The 16332-nt window shown below is 35.3% G+C and overlaps 1 protein-coding gene and 1 pseudogene across 7 annotated transcripts in view; one reads left to right on the plus strand and one right to left on the minus strand.

The window, feature by feature from the left end:
- Nucleotides 1–16332, plus strand: part of PIP5K1B (phosphatidylinositol-4-phosphate 5-kinase type 1 beta) — a 285086-nt gene that overhangs the window by 195552 nt on the left and 73202 nt on the right. For all 7 annotated transcript variants that reach the window (XM_015594528.2, XM_015594529.2, XM_006918403.3 and 4 more), the window contains 4 exons: nucleotides 2168–2379; nucleotides 3580–3663; nucleotides 3787–3835; nucleotides 6813–6897. In XM_015594528.2, coding sequence (XP_015450014.1) covers nucleotides 2168–2379; nucleotides 3580–3663; nucleotides 3787–3835; nucleotides 6813–6897 — 430 coding nt within the window. The remainder of the gene's footprint in view (nucleotides 1–2167; nucleotides 2380–3579; nucleotides 3664–3786; nucleotides 3836–6812; nucleotides 6898–16332) is intronic.
- Nucleotides 11386–12189, minus strand: LOC102879599 (annotated as a pseudogene).

Here is a 16332-nt window from a genome sequence, read left to right on the forward strand (position 1 = left end):
AGTCTTGTCCAAGGTTGATGGAAAAGCACCTGTATTTGTATTGCAACCTGTGTTTTGCATAGCAGATGCACAGGTACAGGATCCACCAGCCACAGCCAGGCCAGGCAGACATTCTGGAGCAAAATGTGTGCCTGAGTGACAGACTAGACTAATTGGTGGCTGTCATGTTACAGAATATTGCATACTCTCAAAGCTCACAATGTTAAGATTTTAGCAGATTTATGGATTCCTTTAAGAACTGGAAGGATATGAATAACAGAACTATTTTGTTCCTAATTGATGCAGATCTGCAATGCACATGACTGAAATCTGTTCCTAGAATTTTTCATTACAGAAGTTTTTGAATTTGATTTAAAATATATGCCTATATATTTATCTTTTTCTTCTTTAACTTTTTTTATGGATGATAACTTTGCTAACCCAAAATCTAACTATGTGGTTAACTTTCCATACAATAGGAATGGAATTGATCTTTTTTAAGCCATTCACTCTGAAAGTAGGAGCCTGATGTCCTAGGGATAGTCGAACACCAGTGAGGGATGCCGACAATTCAATTTAAGAATGCAGAGAAAATGAATCTTTTTAAAATTTATTTGTAGCTTTTTCATAGTCAATTTTCTCTTGAAGTTTTTTTTTTTTTTTTTTAATAAACCAGGACAAATATTCGACCACTTAAAACATTGGGACAGCATCAATAGCTAAAATTGGACCACAGCCTGACTTTGTATCTCTTATAAAATGCACATTTTCTTTTCGGCCTGTCCTTGGGCAGGAAAAGAGACTTCAAGTACAAACCAACCAATTCAGGTTAACTATTACATTTAAAATATAAGAAAAATAATTTTCTAAAGAAAGCTTTTTGATGCGCAGAATCAATTTGTGGATGTTTTGCAGAAGATAATGAAGTAAATATAATGGAACCAGGAGTGCCTTTCAGTCCTTACCACTGTTTACCACTCTGGATTCCTGTTAGGAACGTTAACCACATTGTCACAGGGTCTGATTACAATTTACTTTTGAAATCACTTTGCTTCTTTGAGGGAACATTTACCAATGAGTAGTTTGGGCTGTGTAGGACACCTAATATACAGATGCCATATTGCAAAGTTGTATACCTGAAATTTGTATAATGTTATGAACCAGTGTTACCCCCAATAAATTTAATTTTAAAAAATGAAAAAATTCTGTCGTAAAGGAGAGTCATATACAAGCTACAAGAAAAGAACTTTATCGTAGAGAAAGACACCTCATGGTTAGGCATGCTTCCTGGACTCTCTTCCACCGCTGAAGGCTCCTGAGTGTCAAAGCCCCAACTACCTCGGGAGCCATGTTGATCGCCTCCTATCTTGACCTTGCCTCCCATCACTTTCCTGTCATAGGATCACTATCTCCTTTGGTTGCATCCACCTACTTTTATTTCCTTCTCCTCCATACTGTCTGCTGAATGGATAATTAAGCAGTAAGTCTTGTTCTTTGTTGAGATCATAATTTTTAAAAAGACTTAGTACAGGGAGCCAAATGGCAACTTATAAAGACAAGCTTTGAAAAGGAGGCCACTGAACTCCAACAAGATTAAGATTTTGAGAACAGAAGCCAGACAAACACATTTCAGCTGAGTCTTCATGCTGAGGAGGGTACAAGTTTATAGAGACCACTGGTTGTCAATTTCTCTGCTCTAGTGCTTGAGTGTGTTTGCTAGAGTCGACTGCCTAGTTTCAAATCTTAGCAATGCCACTAACAAGCTGTGTGGCATTGAGCAAATTACTTTATCTCTCTATGTCTGAATTTTTTCATCTGTAAAATAGAGACAATAATAGTACCTAGTACAAAGAATTGTGAAGATTGAATCCAAGTAAACCACTTAGCACCTGGCGCATGGAAAGTACTCAATAAATACTGTTAGGAAAACATTCATGGAGAGTTACAAAAAGATGTGCATACTTTGGATTTGCATAAAAATATCATCTTGGAGCCCTTGTGATAATCCTTACTGCAATGATCTAATAATAACCTCAAATGTTTTTATTTTGATTTTTCCTTTATCAGCCATACCCTGGGAGCAATGCAGGACTTGTGTGTCTGCATATCTGGAGCGCTCTGATTCTGTGCAGATGAGACTTACGAGCCATTTGAGTTGACCAGCTTCCTGGTCCTTTTTCTTACTCAGGTGCTGGAAAGCTTCAAAATTATGGACTATAGCCTTTTGCTGGGAATCCACATCTTGGACCATTCCTTCAAAGAGAAAGAAGAAGAGACCTCACAAAATGTGCCTGATGCTAAGCGGCCTGTGATGCAGAAGGTTCTCTACTCAACAGCAATGGAATCCATCCAGGGTCCAGGGAAATCTGGAGACGGGGTCATCACAGAGAACCCAGACACGTACGTATGGCCACCCGCCCACGCGCCTTCTTGGTTGGGGCAGCCCACATCACTGAGTTATTAAATGCAATCGTGTTCCTTTCGTGGTGGCTCTTTGGGAACAGATTACCTCCATTCACTATATATTAAAAATACCCACCACAATAGTGGGTTGTTGGGTGGGGAGGGAGAGAATATACTTTTATTTTGAATAAACATGTATTTATGCAAATACATGTTAGGAATTACATTCACAAATTTAGAATTTTTTATCTGCATAAGAGGATTCTGTTGTTCTAATCCTGTCCCCTGGCTGATGTGGTCTCTCACCTCAGCCAGATGTGATAGTAACAGCAGAATTAGTTTGCATGTATAAAGTACATATTGCCTAACAAACAGTTACAAACAAAGAAGATTTTTGAAATGGTTGATTGTATAATATGTGTGTACCACATGAACAAGGAGGCTGAAAGAAAAAATCATTTCTTGGGCCTTCTAGGATTCTTTAACAATGACTAAATCACAAGCATATTTCATTTTTATAAAGGAAATGTTTACATACTAAACATTTTTAAAATCCTTGCTTATAAGTCCATCTAAATGGCCATTAATCAATTTAAAATATTATTCTCTGTCAATAGAGTGAAATACTACACAGCCATTAAAAACACATTAGCATTGATATGAGGAAGTGTTCGTCATTTAACAAGTAAAAAATTCAGGTTATAAAACATGATAAGTTAAATAATCACTTTTGTGGGTTAATAAATACACACATACCCAGACATACTGGGAAGGCATACCAAATGCTAATAGTGATTATCTTTGCATGCTAGGAAGGGATTCTTTATATATTTTTTTCTTTGTGCTTGTCTATATTTAAAAATCTCACAATGACTATATAAAAGTTTTGCATTTTAAAAAAAACAATATTTTTAAATACTTTTAAAATTATTGTTCATGGTTTTAAAATAGGAATCATTTTTAATTGGATTCTTTCCAACCTAACTCTTCAGAGTTGACAGCTATGGTATCATTTTCATGGGAAGTGTATTGTTCTGGATTCTCAGGAAGACTTTAACTGATTCCAGAAAAAAAAAAAAGGGATAGTCCAGAATCCTTAAAGATTGTCCATTTTTACTTGCAGTCTATTTATTAGGAATGAGTTTTCACTTTCTATTCTTATATTACAAAATATTTTTTCTTTTGCTCTATCAACAGAATGGGAGGCATTCCAGCTAAAAGCCATAAGGGAGAAAAACTACTTTTATTTATGGGTATTATTGATATTCTGCAATCATATAGGTAAGAAATTTGGGGAAGTAGTCTTTTATTGTTTCAAAATAAATCAACAAAAGGTTCTGAAAATTTACCAAGCGGGAGTGATTTTACATTCTCATATTTGTTTTTCTGTCTGTTTACATTTAGATTAATGAAGAAGTTAGAACATTCCTGGAAAGCACTTGTTTATGATGGGGTAAGTGGCTTGTCATGTTCCTTCTTAAACTATATTTTTCTGATTTCTCAGAGACTTCAGACTGTATCTAGGCAGCCCCATCACTAGACCTGAAGAGAAGAGGAAACAAGGGTCTTCGTAAACTCAGAATCAAGCTAGCAGATTGGTTCAAATCTAAAAACAAAGACAACATAAGTTTAAATAGCTACTCAAATAGAGGACATCCAGCCTGTTGGCTAAGTAGAGGCCAGGAAAACAAAATGATGTCTTGTTTCCATGTGAAATCTGAAGGGCCCAGTTATGAGATGACAGTGAGAAAATGGAGGAGACTCTTTTCATAGGCACTGGGAAGATCAACAGGACAGTTGAAATGAAGTTCTCACAAGACCAAGCTACAGAAGTATGCGAACCTGTCTTTTATGGTAGACAGCCCTGAATTTGAACCCTGCATTCACCACTTGACTGGCCATGTGACCCAGATACATTGCTCATTATTCGGCTTCCCTTATCCTGTTTTGCCATCTGTACCAGGGTCATGATCATAGGACCTAGTACCTGCCTCACAGGGCTGAGGTGAGAATTAAATAAAATAATGTACTTCAGTATTTAACATGATACCTAACACAATAAGGACATGGAAAGTGGAAGCTTCCAACTTGTTATGGATTTTTATGCACGACGAAGGATGCGTGATATGAGGATGTCTTGTGGATCTAGAATTGTCATTAACAGAAGAAAACAGTTATCAAGAAGCTGCGTCTGTCTGTCTGTCTCTCTCTCTCTGCCTCTACACACACACACACACACGAGCGTTCTTATCTAAATGTCAGATTTCAACTTCCTGCTGCTGACAGAACATTCACTGGCCTCAGCCTCCCTCCATTAATAACTTGGAGTGACAGTTCCAAAGAATATATTGGTCAAAGAGTTGCTCACGCCATTTTCGAAGATGTTAGCCAATGCTTTTCCTTGAAAGAGGATAAATTATAGATGCTGTTCTTCTTTCTTGGTGAGGAACACCCACTTTTTCAGTTCAGTGGAAGACTAGCAGTAACCATTCTGCCTGAAAAACCTATGTTTTGTCCACATGCTAAGGAATGACCTCTGTCAGAATGCCCTTTTTAACTACAGGTTCACAAGTTTGTTTCTAAAAATTAAGCTTATTATTCTGATCAAAGATTCCTTCTATTAAAAGGCCAAGGTTAATTTTTTCCCTTTCAGCCGAGTTAAGTGGAAACTACATTAATGCCTTGAACACAGATGGGAGAGAGGGTAAACACCCTCTGTTATTTCCCTCGTCCTGTTTTCTGATACGACTTTGATTCCCTGTTATCAGATGAGATTGCTGATCTGAATGGCCTAGTCCTCTGTTGGTCAGATGCTTCTAAGAGGCCCCTACTTTAGTCTAGTTAAAACTTATCTTCTTTTTCTTTTAGTGTTAGTTTTTTTAAGAGAATCCCTAAGCTGATTATATATTTGTGAAATCGTAAGCAATAATTAAGACTTGTTTGTGTCTGTTTACAAACACACCTCTTATTTAAACAATGTTTCTTCACAATCCAATTTCTCTTGGGAGGCAACAGCCAAGTCTTAATCATCTTGAACCCTAAGATATTTCTAAATTACTGTGCTTGTTGCAAATGTGTGTCCACCTCAGAAAGGAGCTGCCAGAATACTGGGGAGAGGGCATGTCAAATGAGTGGGAAATTTCCTACCACACCCACAGCATCAGTGATAGTCTAGTGGACCATTATAACTTGGCCAAAGATGGTTCCTCATCCTATATCCTTAATAACATGGTGATTACAGAATTACCTTATGCTTCAGGTCACACCCTATTTCACACAAGGGAAAACAGGCACCGAGACACTGTCTTTTCCCAGGAACCCACAGCTTTTGAAAGTTAGAACTAACACCAGCACCAGGTCTCCAGGCCCCTCCCTGGTCCACTGTGTGTTTTTCCTTCCATGGTTCCTCATCCTGTATCCTTAATAACATGGTGATTACAGAATTACCTAATGCTTCAGGTCACACCCTATTTCATAGAAGGGAAAACAGGCACTGAGACACTGTCTTTTCCCAGGAACCCACAGCTTTTGAAAGTTAGAACTAACACCAGCACCAGGTCTCCAGGCCCCTCCCTGGTCCACTGTGTGTTTTTCCTTCCATACCCAATGAAGACCTTTACAGAATCTAAACTTAAATTTCAGACATTTCTTAATTGGAATCCACAAACCTGTAATCAAAATGGAGCACTATTTCTAGAAATGTATATCTTGGCTAGTAAATAAATAATTACTCAATAAACAAACAGAATTAGCTTCTTCATCCATCTCCCTTCCTGGATTTGTAATAAAATGCCCCTTCAGTCCTAAAGACTCCTACCAAGCATGAGAAAATTGAGTTAACAATCTAATGCAGTTCAGTTCTATCTAATTAGTAGCTAATCCAGTGAAATGGAAGCCATCAGTCAGCTTTGCCTCCTAGAATCTTCCCAATGTCTATGCACCCTGTTACTCGGAGGTGAAACCAGCACACTTTTTTTTTGACCTAGCTATCACCCTTTCATTAGGGTTGTTTTGCTTGTTTATGTCCCCAATTTTTGTTCCTGACTAAAAGTGTTATCCTGCATTCCAGATGATGCTTCCAGACACTGTCTGTCTGCCTCTATGCAAAAAAGGAATTTAAAAGATTTTCATGGCACACATGGAATAAGGATCAGCTGTTTTAATTTATAAAGCAGAGTCTTTTTGCTCTCTCTTCCCCTGCCCCTTTTCATGCTCTATGTCATCATAAGTATCTAGAATCTTTGCTCAGATTGAGTCTTGTGCATACTCCCTCAGCCTGACTCCTGGGCCCCACAGGACACAGGACAGCTCTAGACATCTCCACTTTCCAGTTAAGGACATGGGCTAACAGAGAACCAGTTGCATAGATCTTTCTTCTAGATTGAAATAAACTGAGAGGTAAACCTGTGATACCTGATTTGTCTTTTCAGGACACCGTTTCAGTTCATAGACCAAGCTTTTACGCAGACAGATTTCTAAAGTTTATGAATTCCAGAGTTTTCAAGAAAATTCAAGGTAAGATTCTTATGAATTTTTCTTTTTACTTTTAGCACTTACATACTGAATTTACTATTGTATGTCTTTGCAAGATTTTTATTGGAAGAGTTTGGCCTTTTTTTTATTTCCAAAAAGCAGTAATTACAGTTAAGTATCCCAGTCAAGTATTTATTGATGCCATAATCATTAAAGTCCTATTCTGTTGTGGAAAAAATTAGAAACTGCCTAAATGTTCAACTCTATAATATGTTGGTTAAATATATCATGATACAATAAAAAATTGAATAATATGCAGCAAATAAAAATGGTGTACTAAAGGTACATTTAATTTTATAGATATACATTTAAGCACATATATACTTATTGGTCTGCATTTCTAAATGCACAACAAAATTCTAACGGAATATATAAATATGTTAACAGTGGTTATTCTCATGGAATATCTTCCAGAATAGACCTTATGTTAGGCCACAAAACAATTCTCAATAACTTTTAAAAGACTGAAATTATTCAAAGAATCTTTTAAAATTTGTCTTTAATTATAGTTGACATATTCATTTCAGGTGTACAACATAGTGATTCACCGTTTATATACCTTACAAAGTGGTCACCACTTTTAGGAAATAAATCTAGTAACCATCTGTCACCATACATAGTTATTACAATATTATTGACTATATTCCCTATGCTGTACATTATATCCCTGTGTCTTATTTTGTAACTTGAAATTTGTACTTTTTAATCCCTGTCTCCCTTTTTTTAATCACAATAGAATGAGCAAAAACTGGAAAATTCACAACTATGTGGAAATTTAACACCACACTTTTAAACTACCAGGGGATCATAAAAGAAGCACAGGGAAGTTAGAAAAAACTTAGAGATGAAGGGAAATGAAAATACACATGCAAAAACATGGGATGCTGTGAAAGCAGTGCTCAGAGGGAAATTTATAACTATACATGCCTTTGTTAAAAAAGAAGAAAGATCCGAAATCCATACCCTAACTTTAAATCATTAAAGAGGAACTAGAAGAAGATCAAACCCAAAGCTAACAATTGTTATTCTGAATCATGGGATTATGTGGATTTTCTTTTTTCCTTAGATCGGTATTTATTAAATTTTCCACAATGGAATGTATTACTAATGTAGTTTTTAAACTACGTGAAAAGGAAAAAGGTAACCCTATTATTACATATGTCATTTTATCATTTAGGTATCCAATTTCATAACCCAAAACATGACAATTTAGCCACACACACAAAAAAAACTGAAAAAGTAGAATATTCATATTTTATATTTATATAAGACATTTTTCTTATAATATTTGTTGGTATTTTCTGTTAACAGAAGGAAAACACATTTTTAATTTATATTTTTTCCAGCTTTATTGAAATATAACTGACATTTAACATTGTGTAAGTTTGTATACAATGTGATGATTCACGTATATATTGCAAAATGATTATCACAATTAAGTTACTTAACACATCCATCACCTCACATAATTACAAATTTTGTGTAAATGTGGTGAGAACATTTAAGATCTACCCTTAGCAACTTTCTAATATATAATACAGGATTGTGAACTATAGTCACCATACTATATATTAGATTCTTAAAACTTATTCATTTATAACTGAAAGTTGGTACCCTTTGACCAATGTCTCCCCATTTCACCCATCTCCCTCCCTCTCATCCCCCATAACCACTTTTCTACTCTCTGTTTCTATGAGTTCAGCTTTTTTCGATTGCACATGTAAGTCAGATCATACAATGCTTGTCTTTCTCTGTCTGACTTTTTTCCCCTAGCATAATGCCCTCAAGGTCCATTCATGTTGTCAAAACTCGTAGGATTTTCATATTTTTAATGACTAAATAATATTCCATTATGTATGTGTGTGTCCCATTTTCTTTATCCATATATCTGTCAGGGACACTTAAGGTTGTTTCCATGTCTCGGCCATTGTGAATAATGCTGCAGTGAATTTAGGAGTGCAGATCTCTCTTTAAGACAATGATTTCTTTTTTTTTTTTTTTGGCTAGATACCTAGAAGTGGGATTGCTAGTTCATATGGCAGTTCTATTTAATAGTTTGAGGAACCACCATACTGTTTTCCAAAGTAGTTGTACCAATTTACATTCCCACCAACAGTGCAAAGGGCTCACTTTACATCACATCCTCGCCAAGACTTCTTGTCTTTTGTCTTTTTGATAATAGCCATTCTGACAGGTGTGGGGTGATATTGTGGTTTTGACTTGCATTTCCCTGGTAATTAGTAATGTTGAGCATCTTTTCATGTACCTGTTGGCATTTGTATGTATTCTTTGGAAAAATGTCTATTCAGATTCTTTGCCCATTTTTTAATCAGATTATTTATTTTGGGCTATTGAGTTATATGAGTTCCTTATGTGTTTTGTAAATTAACCCCTTATCTGATGTATAGTTTGCAAATATTTTCTCCAGTTTTATGGGTTGCCTCTTCATTTTGTTGATTGTTTTTCTATGTAAAAGCTTTTTTTTATGACTGAATAATATTCGTGTGTGTGTGTGTTCACTTTTGGTGTTAATCCAAAAAATCATCGCCAAGATCAATGGCAAGGAGCTTTTTTCCCCGTTTTCTCTTCTAGAAGTTTTACATTACAGTTTTGGGTCTTACATTTAAGTCTTTAATCTATTTTGAGTTAATTTTAGTGAGAGTAAAACCTTTACAATGTAAAAATATTGAAACTATAAAAAGATTCAAAGAGAACAATGACAATTACTTGATACCCCATAACTCAGAAATATCTGCTACTAATATGATAATTCCTATCAATCTTTATTTCTGTGATATATATATATGTATGTATATATATATATACATACCCACACACATACTCGCACACACGCATACATATATAAATTATAGTATAATAGTATATGATTATATGTATATGTCTTCTATTTTTCACATAATAACATGGTTTCCCATATCATTGTATCTTCTACAAAGATACCATTTAAAATTGCAATACAACATTAAAATTACATGGGTGTGCCTTAATCTATTTAACCATTCTTTCATTATTGGGCATTTAAATGGTTTCTCCTTTTTCTGCTTCTAACTAATATTTTATGAACGTTGTTTCAAATAAATGTCGTATCTAAATTTCTGGTTATTTCATTAGGATAGATTCCAAGAAGGAGTACTGGGGGTTAAAATGCCGCTATAGACTTCCACAAGAAGTCTGCACCCTTCTAACTCTTAGCTAAAATTATTCTTTTTAAATTGTAATACTCTGAATAGTTTAAAAAAAAACATTATCTGGTTGTTTTAGTTTGCATTACTTAAGTACTGCTGGAGTTCAACCATTATTCATGTTTATTAGCCATTTGTCATTCCTTTGAGAATTGAGCTTCGTAATATTTGCACATTTATATTAGGAGTTTATTATTTTTCCAAATGATTTATGTGAACTCTACATATTAAAGATATCTTTTTTTAACTTTATTCTAAAAAACACTTTTGTTTCACATTCAACTTTCTCAGTGGTATCTTAAAATTAGTTTCAAATTAAATTCTCTAAGGCTTTTTTCTTCCTAAGATAGGCCATAAGATAGTTTTTATTCAGTTTGCAGTTCTGTGTGAATACCAGCTTGTGGTTCAAATTTTCAAGGGAGATTTTCTGTGTTCCTTCACCTGTTGCCAGGGTTGAAAAACATTACTTTCCTTGTGGCCTCTGATAGATTTATGGAGGATATGGCCCTTAATGCCCTAGCTTTAGTGAGACTCCTCCATGAGATTCCTCATCTTGGGAGTTTTTTCTTTCTTTTTTTTTTTCTTTCATAATCAAGATTTTATTGGTTGTTTTGAGAATAAGTACACGGATATTTCGATTTGTACAGAATTCTCAATGTACATACCAAAAACCAAAAGTCATGTAGTTGTAATTCTTTTCTAAACAGTTATTCCAGTGACTTTCCAGCATAAAATTTGGGGGCTAATTTTCCTCAATAGAATATCAAATGCTAATATCTTCAAATATTGATAACATTGTTACATCAAAAGCCCACTGATTCACAATTAAATATCATATACACTACACAACCAAAATTTCAATCTTTCACAGCACGTTAACAGAACTACTAGGAAAACTGTACTACCATGACCAAAGATGTTATAGAGTGCACAAAATTCTGACACGAAAGGCCAAGATCAAGGAGTGGTTTTCTTTGGGAAATAATTCTACCAAAAACATGGGAATAGAATTGTTTAAAATGTTCAAGACTTGTTAAATGCACGGCTGACTTCAGATTGCCATTTAGTGTGCTTTGTACTATAGGATATAAAAACTACCCCCAATTATGGAATGTTAAACCAATACCCAAGACAAGTAAAGCCTCCCATATTCAATATCCTACTATTTTCTGGTTTCACCAAAAAATAACCGGGGAATGATTTCACCTGTTTTTTTAAAAAAAAGATATTTACACTTAAAAAATGGGATGAGATGTAATTCCCTCCTTCTTAAAAATGTTTCTAAAGCTACTAAAAACTTGCATTTACAAAATAGTTGATAAAAATAGTCTTCTGGATTGTACAAGAAGGGAGACAGGGACCACTGATAAGGCGTGGTGTATGATATTAATCAGACTTGGCTTCTTTCTCTCCTTCATCAGAGGCTGGACTCTCCTCGTTTTTGGTTTCTCTGTTTTCTGCAGGTAAATCTTTAGTTTCTTGGTGAGCTCCTTCAGCCTGTTTTCCTTTTGCTCTCCTTTTCCCTTTGCTTGCACTTTTTTGTCTGCAGATTTATCCTTCCCTGCTGCCTTTTGTGGCATTGTTTCCATTCTTGCAGGAGCAGGTTTAGCTGGCAGTCTCACCAATCTCCTTCCCTGCCCCCTCCGCAGAGCTCACCTTCGTCTTGGGTGATGCCTGCGGATTATGGCCACTGAGAACCTTCAGGAAGCTGCCCTGCCTGGCCACTATGGCACCCCCTGCTGCCCCAGCCACTGGGACCCATTGTGGAGATGGTGGGAGAACTGAATTTTTGCTTTCTTAGTAGTATGTAAATTAATGGTACAATCAGTGGCATATTCAAGTCCATGAAATATGGCATGTGTTGCAAATCTTCCCAGTTTGTATAGTTTATCATGTTTTTAGTGTAACAAGTATTTTACTTCTCAAGTAGTCAAATCTATTGACTTTTCCCCATTTTTATTTTTAGTCTGTTTTTCATAACATCTTTATGGGGATATAATTCACATACCACGAAATCCACCCCCTTTGAAGTATACAATTCTGTGATTCTTAGTTGTGCAAACATCACCATTATCTAATTTTAGAACATTTTTATTACCCACCCCCCAAAAATCCTGTACCCATTAGCAGTCAGTCTCCATTCCCTCTTTTTCCCAGCCCCTGGCAACTACTAATTTATTTTCTGTCTCTCTAGATTTGCCTATTCTGGACATTTTATATAAATGGAATCATACAGTATGTGACCTTTTGTGTTTGGCTGTTTTTACTTAATGTAATGTTTTCAATGTTTAGCCATCTTGTTGTACTCTACTCTTTTTTATTGCTGAATAATATTCCATTTTATGGATACACCACATTTTGTTTATCCATTCATTAGTTGATTGACATTTGCATTTGTTTTCATTTTGGCTATTATGAATAATGCAGTTATGAACATTCATGTCCAAGGTTTTGTGCGGACATATGTTTTCATTTCTCTGGGGTATATACCTTGAAATAGAATTGCTAGATCAGGTAATAACTCTCTGTTTAACATTTTGAGGAACTGCCAAACTCTTTTCCAAAACAGCTACATAATTTTGCAATCACACAAGCAACATATGAGGGGTCCAATTTATCAACATCCTCTCAATGTATGTTATTGTCTTTTTTATTTTAGACATCGTAATAGATATAAAGTGGTATCTCAATTTAGTTTTGATTTGCGTTTCTCTAATCACTAATGATATTGAACATCTTATGTGCTTATTGATCATTTATATTTTCCATGGAGAAATGTCTTTTTAGATCCTTTGCACATTTTTAGTTCGGTTATTTGTCTTTTATTGTTGAATTATAATAGTTCTTTATATATTCTGGACACAAGTTTCTGTTTTCAGATATGTGATTTTACAAATATCGATTTAATTTTTAGTACGTGCTATAAGGTAGGGTCCAACTTCATTCTTTTGCATGTGAATATCCAGTTGTCCTAGCACCATTTATTAAAAGCCTATTCTTTTCCCCACTGAATTATCTTTGTTCTCTTATTGAAAATCAGTTGTCCACAGTGTTAGAGTTTATTTCTGGATTCTCAATTCTATTACATTGATCTGTATGCCTATCCTTACACCAGTACCATACTGTCTTGATTACTTCAATGTTGTATTATAGGTTTTGAAATCAAGAGTGTGAGTCCTTCAAAAGTGTGAGTCCTTTTTCAAAAGTCTTGGCTATTCTGGGTCCCTTAGATTTCTCTATGAATTTTAGAATCAGTTTGTCAGTTTCTGAAAAAAACAAAAAACAAACAAACAAACAAACAAAAAACAAAAAACCTGGTGTTTTGGTAAGGATTGTGTTGAATGTTTTGAATCTGTGGATCAATTGAGATGTATTACCATCTTAACAATATTAAGTCTTCTATTCCATGTACATGGATGTCTGTCTTTTTATTTAGGACTTCATTAATTTCTTTCAACAATGTTTTGTAATTTTCAATATACAAGCCTTACACTTTTGTTACATTTCTTAAGTATCTTTAATGTTATAAATGGAAGTTTTTTAAATCATTCTTATGTTTACCACTTGAAGAAATCAAATAAATGTTCATTCATATTTTTCTTTTACTTTTTAATAGATTGGTTTCTGAGGTTTTTGTTTTGTTTTTGTCTGTGTGGTATTATTTTGGTGTAAGAAGTGAGGTAGGGCTAACCTTGTTTTTTCCTTGTTTCATCGTCCCAGTACCATTTATTGAATAAAGTCTTTGTTTCTAAGCGCAAATACATTTCTTATTACATGGATAATAAAGATAATGCCTATAGTCCTACCACAATGGAAAAGGTGATCCCCATCCATTTTCTCTTTCTTTTTTTCTTAACCTTTATCTAATTTACTATAGATTTTAATTATTTATCTTGTTCAATGCCTTTCTCTTTCATTTGAATGTAAGCTGACTGCTATATCCCTAGCACCTAGTACAGGGGAGTGGAGCTTGGAAAGTGCACATAGTGAATGTATTTGTTGAATGAATGAACAATGCCATGACATATGTGCTGGGTCCCATCTTCTCTTTACTGTCCAGAACAGATCCCTCTAGAGATTACCTCTACTTCAGGATAGTTTTAACCATTCATTCTCTCTTCTGATTCCATATTTCAGCCTTCAAACTGTTCATTCTCTTATATCTTAAAAACAAACCTCCTCAAATCTACATCTCTCTCCAGCTCCTGGTGTATGTTTCCCCTTCTTGGCAGTCACACTATTGGAGAATTGGGCTCAGTTGCTGTCTCACTTATTTCTTGTCACTCTTCAGTATGCTCCAGTTGACTTTTGACCCCACCACTCCACTGAAATAATCTTTTCAAGATTGTCAACAATCATTGTTCCAGCCATTGAATAGCTTTCAGTCTTTTCTTAAAACTAAATATTTGAGACCACAGATGTCAGTTCTCTGTGCAGAACTGACATATTATTCTCTTGTCTTTCATAATTCAGGACTCTCTGGTGTCCCTTCCAGCCTCTCATGCTCCTCTTCAGTGTCCTTTGGCAGCCCCTCACTTCTGTCTTACCTTTGTATGTGGATGTTCATGGCGGTCCAGGCTCCAACTTTGTCTCTTCCCCTTGGATAGCTCTGCCTGGGTGGTTTCTTACAATCTCAAGACTTCAGTTACACCTGTGTACTTATAACTCACTCGCCACACCTCTAACAAACCCCTTTGCCTACCCAACCTCTCCAGTTAGTGTCCATCAAATTCCATAAGCTTGGCATGCTCAAAGTTGAATTTGACTGCTCTCCCTTCCAGGACCTGCCTTGCTTCCAGAGTCTACACCTCACTGAAGGCCACCACAGTCCACTTAATTACCCAAACCAGAAACACTGATATCAAGCTTTGACTCCTTTTTTTTTTTTGCTTACCACCCACATGCAGTCCCTCACCAACACCTGTTCTCATGCTGAAATATCAAGGGTACATCCCCTTTTACCATGCCTCTCCTAATTCAACCATTTTGTGTTTTGCGGTTTTGATTTTGGGTAGTTATTTTGCATAGAGTTGTGGCACTCACATTGGTCTCTTACCTCCAGTTGTATCCCCATTTAATTCAGTCTCCCCACACTGCAGCAAGAGGGATTACTTTAAAATATAAATGTTCTCTTGCTAATTATCTTCAACGATTAAATTTTTTACTTTATTATTTTCATTTTTTAATTATAGTTGACATACAATATTTTATTGGTTTCAGGTATACAACATAGTGATTAGACATTTATATAACTTCTGAAGTGATCACCCTAATAAATCTAGTACCCATCTGACACCAAACATAGTTATTTCAATATTATTGACTATCTTCCCTATGCTATACTCAATTTATTTATTTATTTGTTTGTTTGTTTGTTTAATTTAAATTAATTAATTATTTTTTATGGTGACATTGGTTAATGAAATCCGGTAAGTTTCAATTGAACATTTTAACAGTAAGGCATATATATATAGTTACATTGTGTGTTCACCTCTCAGAGTTAGATTTCTTTTTTCCTATGCTACAGTGTACATCCCCATGACTATTTTTATAACTGGCAATTTGTTCTACTTAATCCTTTCACCTTTTTTACCTATCCCCCCAATACCCTTTCCATCTGAAGACCATCAGTTTCTTCTCTGTATCTCTGAGTTTCTGTTTTGTTTGTTCATTTATTTTGTTTTATAATTTCCACATAATAAGTGAAATTATATGGTATTTTCTTTGTCTGACTTATTTAGCATAATACCCTCCGAGTCCATCCATGTTGTCACAAATTCATTATTTTTATGGCTGAATAATATTCCATTGTATATATGTACCACAGCTTATTTATTCAGTCATCTGTCATAAGACACTTAGAGTGCTTTCATACCTTGGCCACTGTAAATAATGCTGCAATGAACATAGGGGTGCATACACCTTTCAAATTAGTGTTTTGGACTTGTTAGGAAAAATACCAAGAAGTGGTGCTGGGTTCTATATTAGGTCAATTTTTAATTAAAAAAATTTTTTTTTAACTTGCATGGGTTCCCTGGTACACAAAATCCTTAACTTGGATCCTGAGTCCCTTTGTGATTTAGCTGGTTTTCCCTCCCCAGTGACTTCTCTGTCACCCCATTCTATGCCATACCCTGTTCTCTGGCCTCTAGCATCTCTGAACGCCTTCCAGTTACCCCACACATTCTAGGCTGATCTCTTCACATTCTTGTCT

This window comes from Pteropus alecto, unplaced genomic scaffold, assembly GCF_000325575.1.
Source record: "Pteropus alecto unplaced genomic scaffold, ASM32557v1 scaffold95, whole genome shotgun sequence".
NCBI lineage: Eukaryota > Metazoa > Chordata > Mammalia > Chiroptera > Pteropodidae > Pteropus > Pteropus alecto.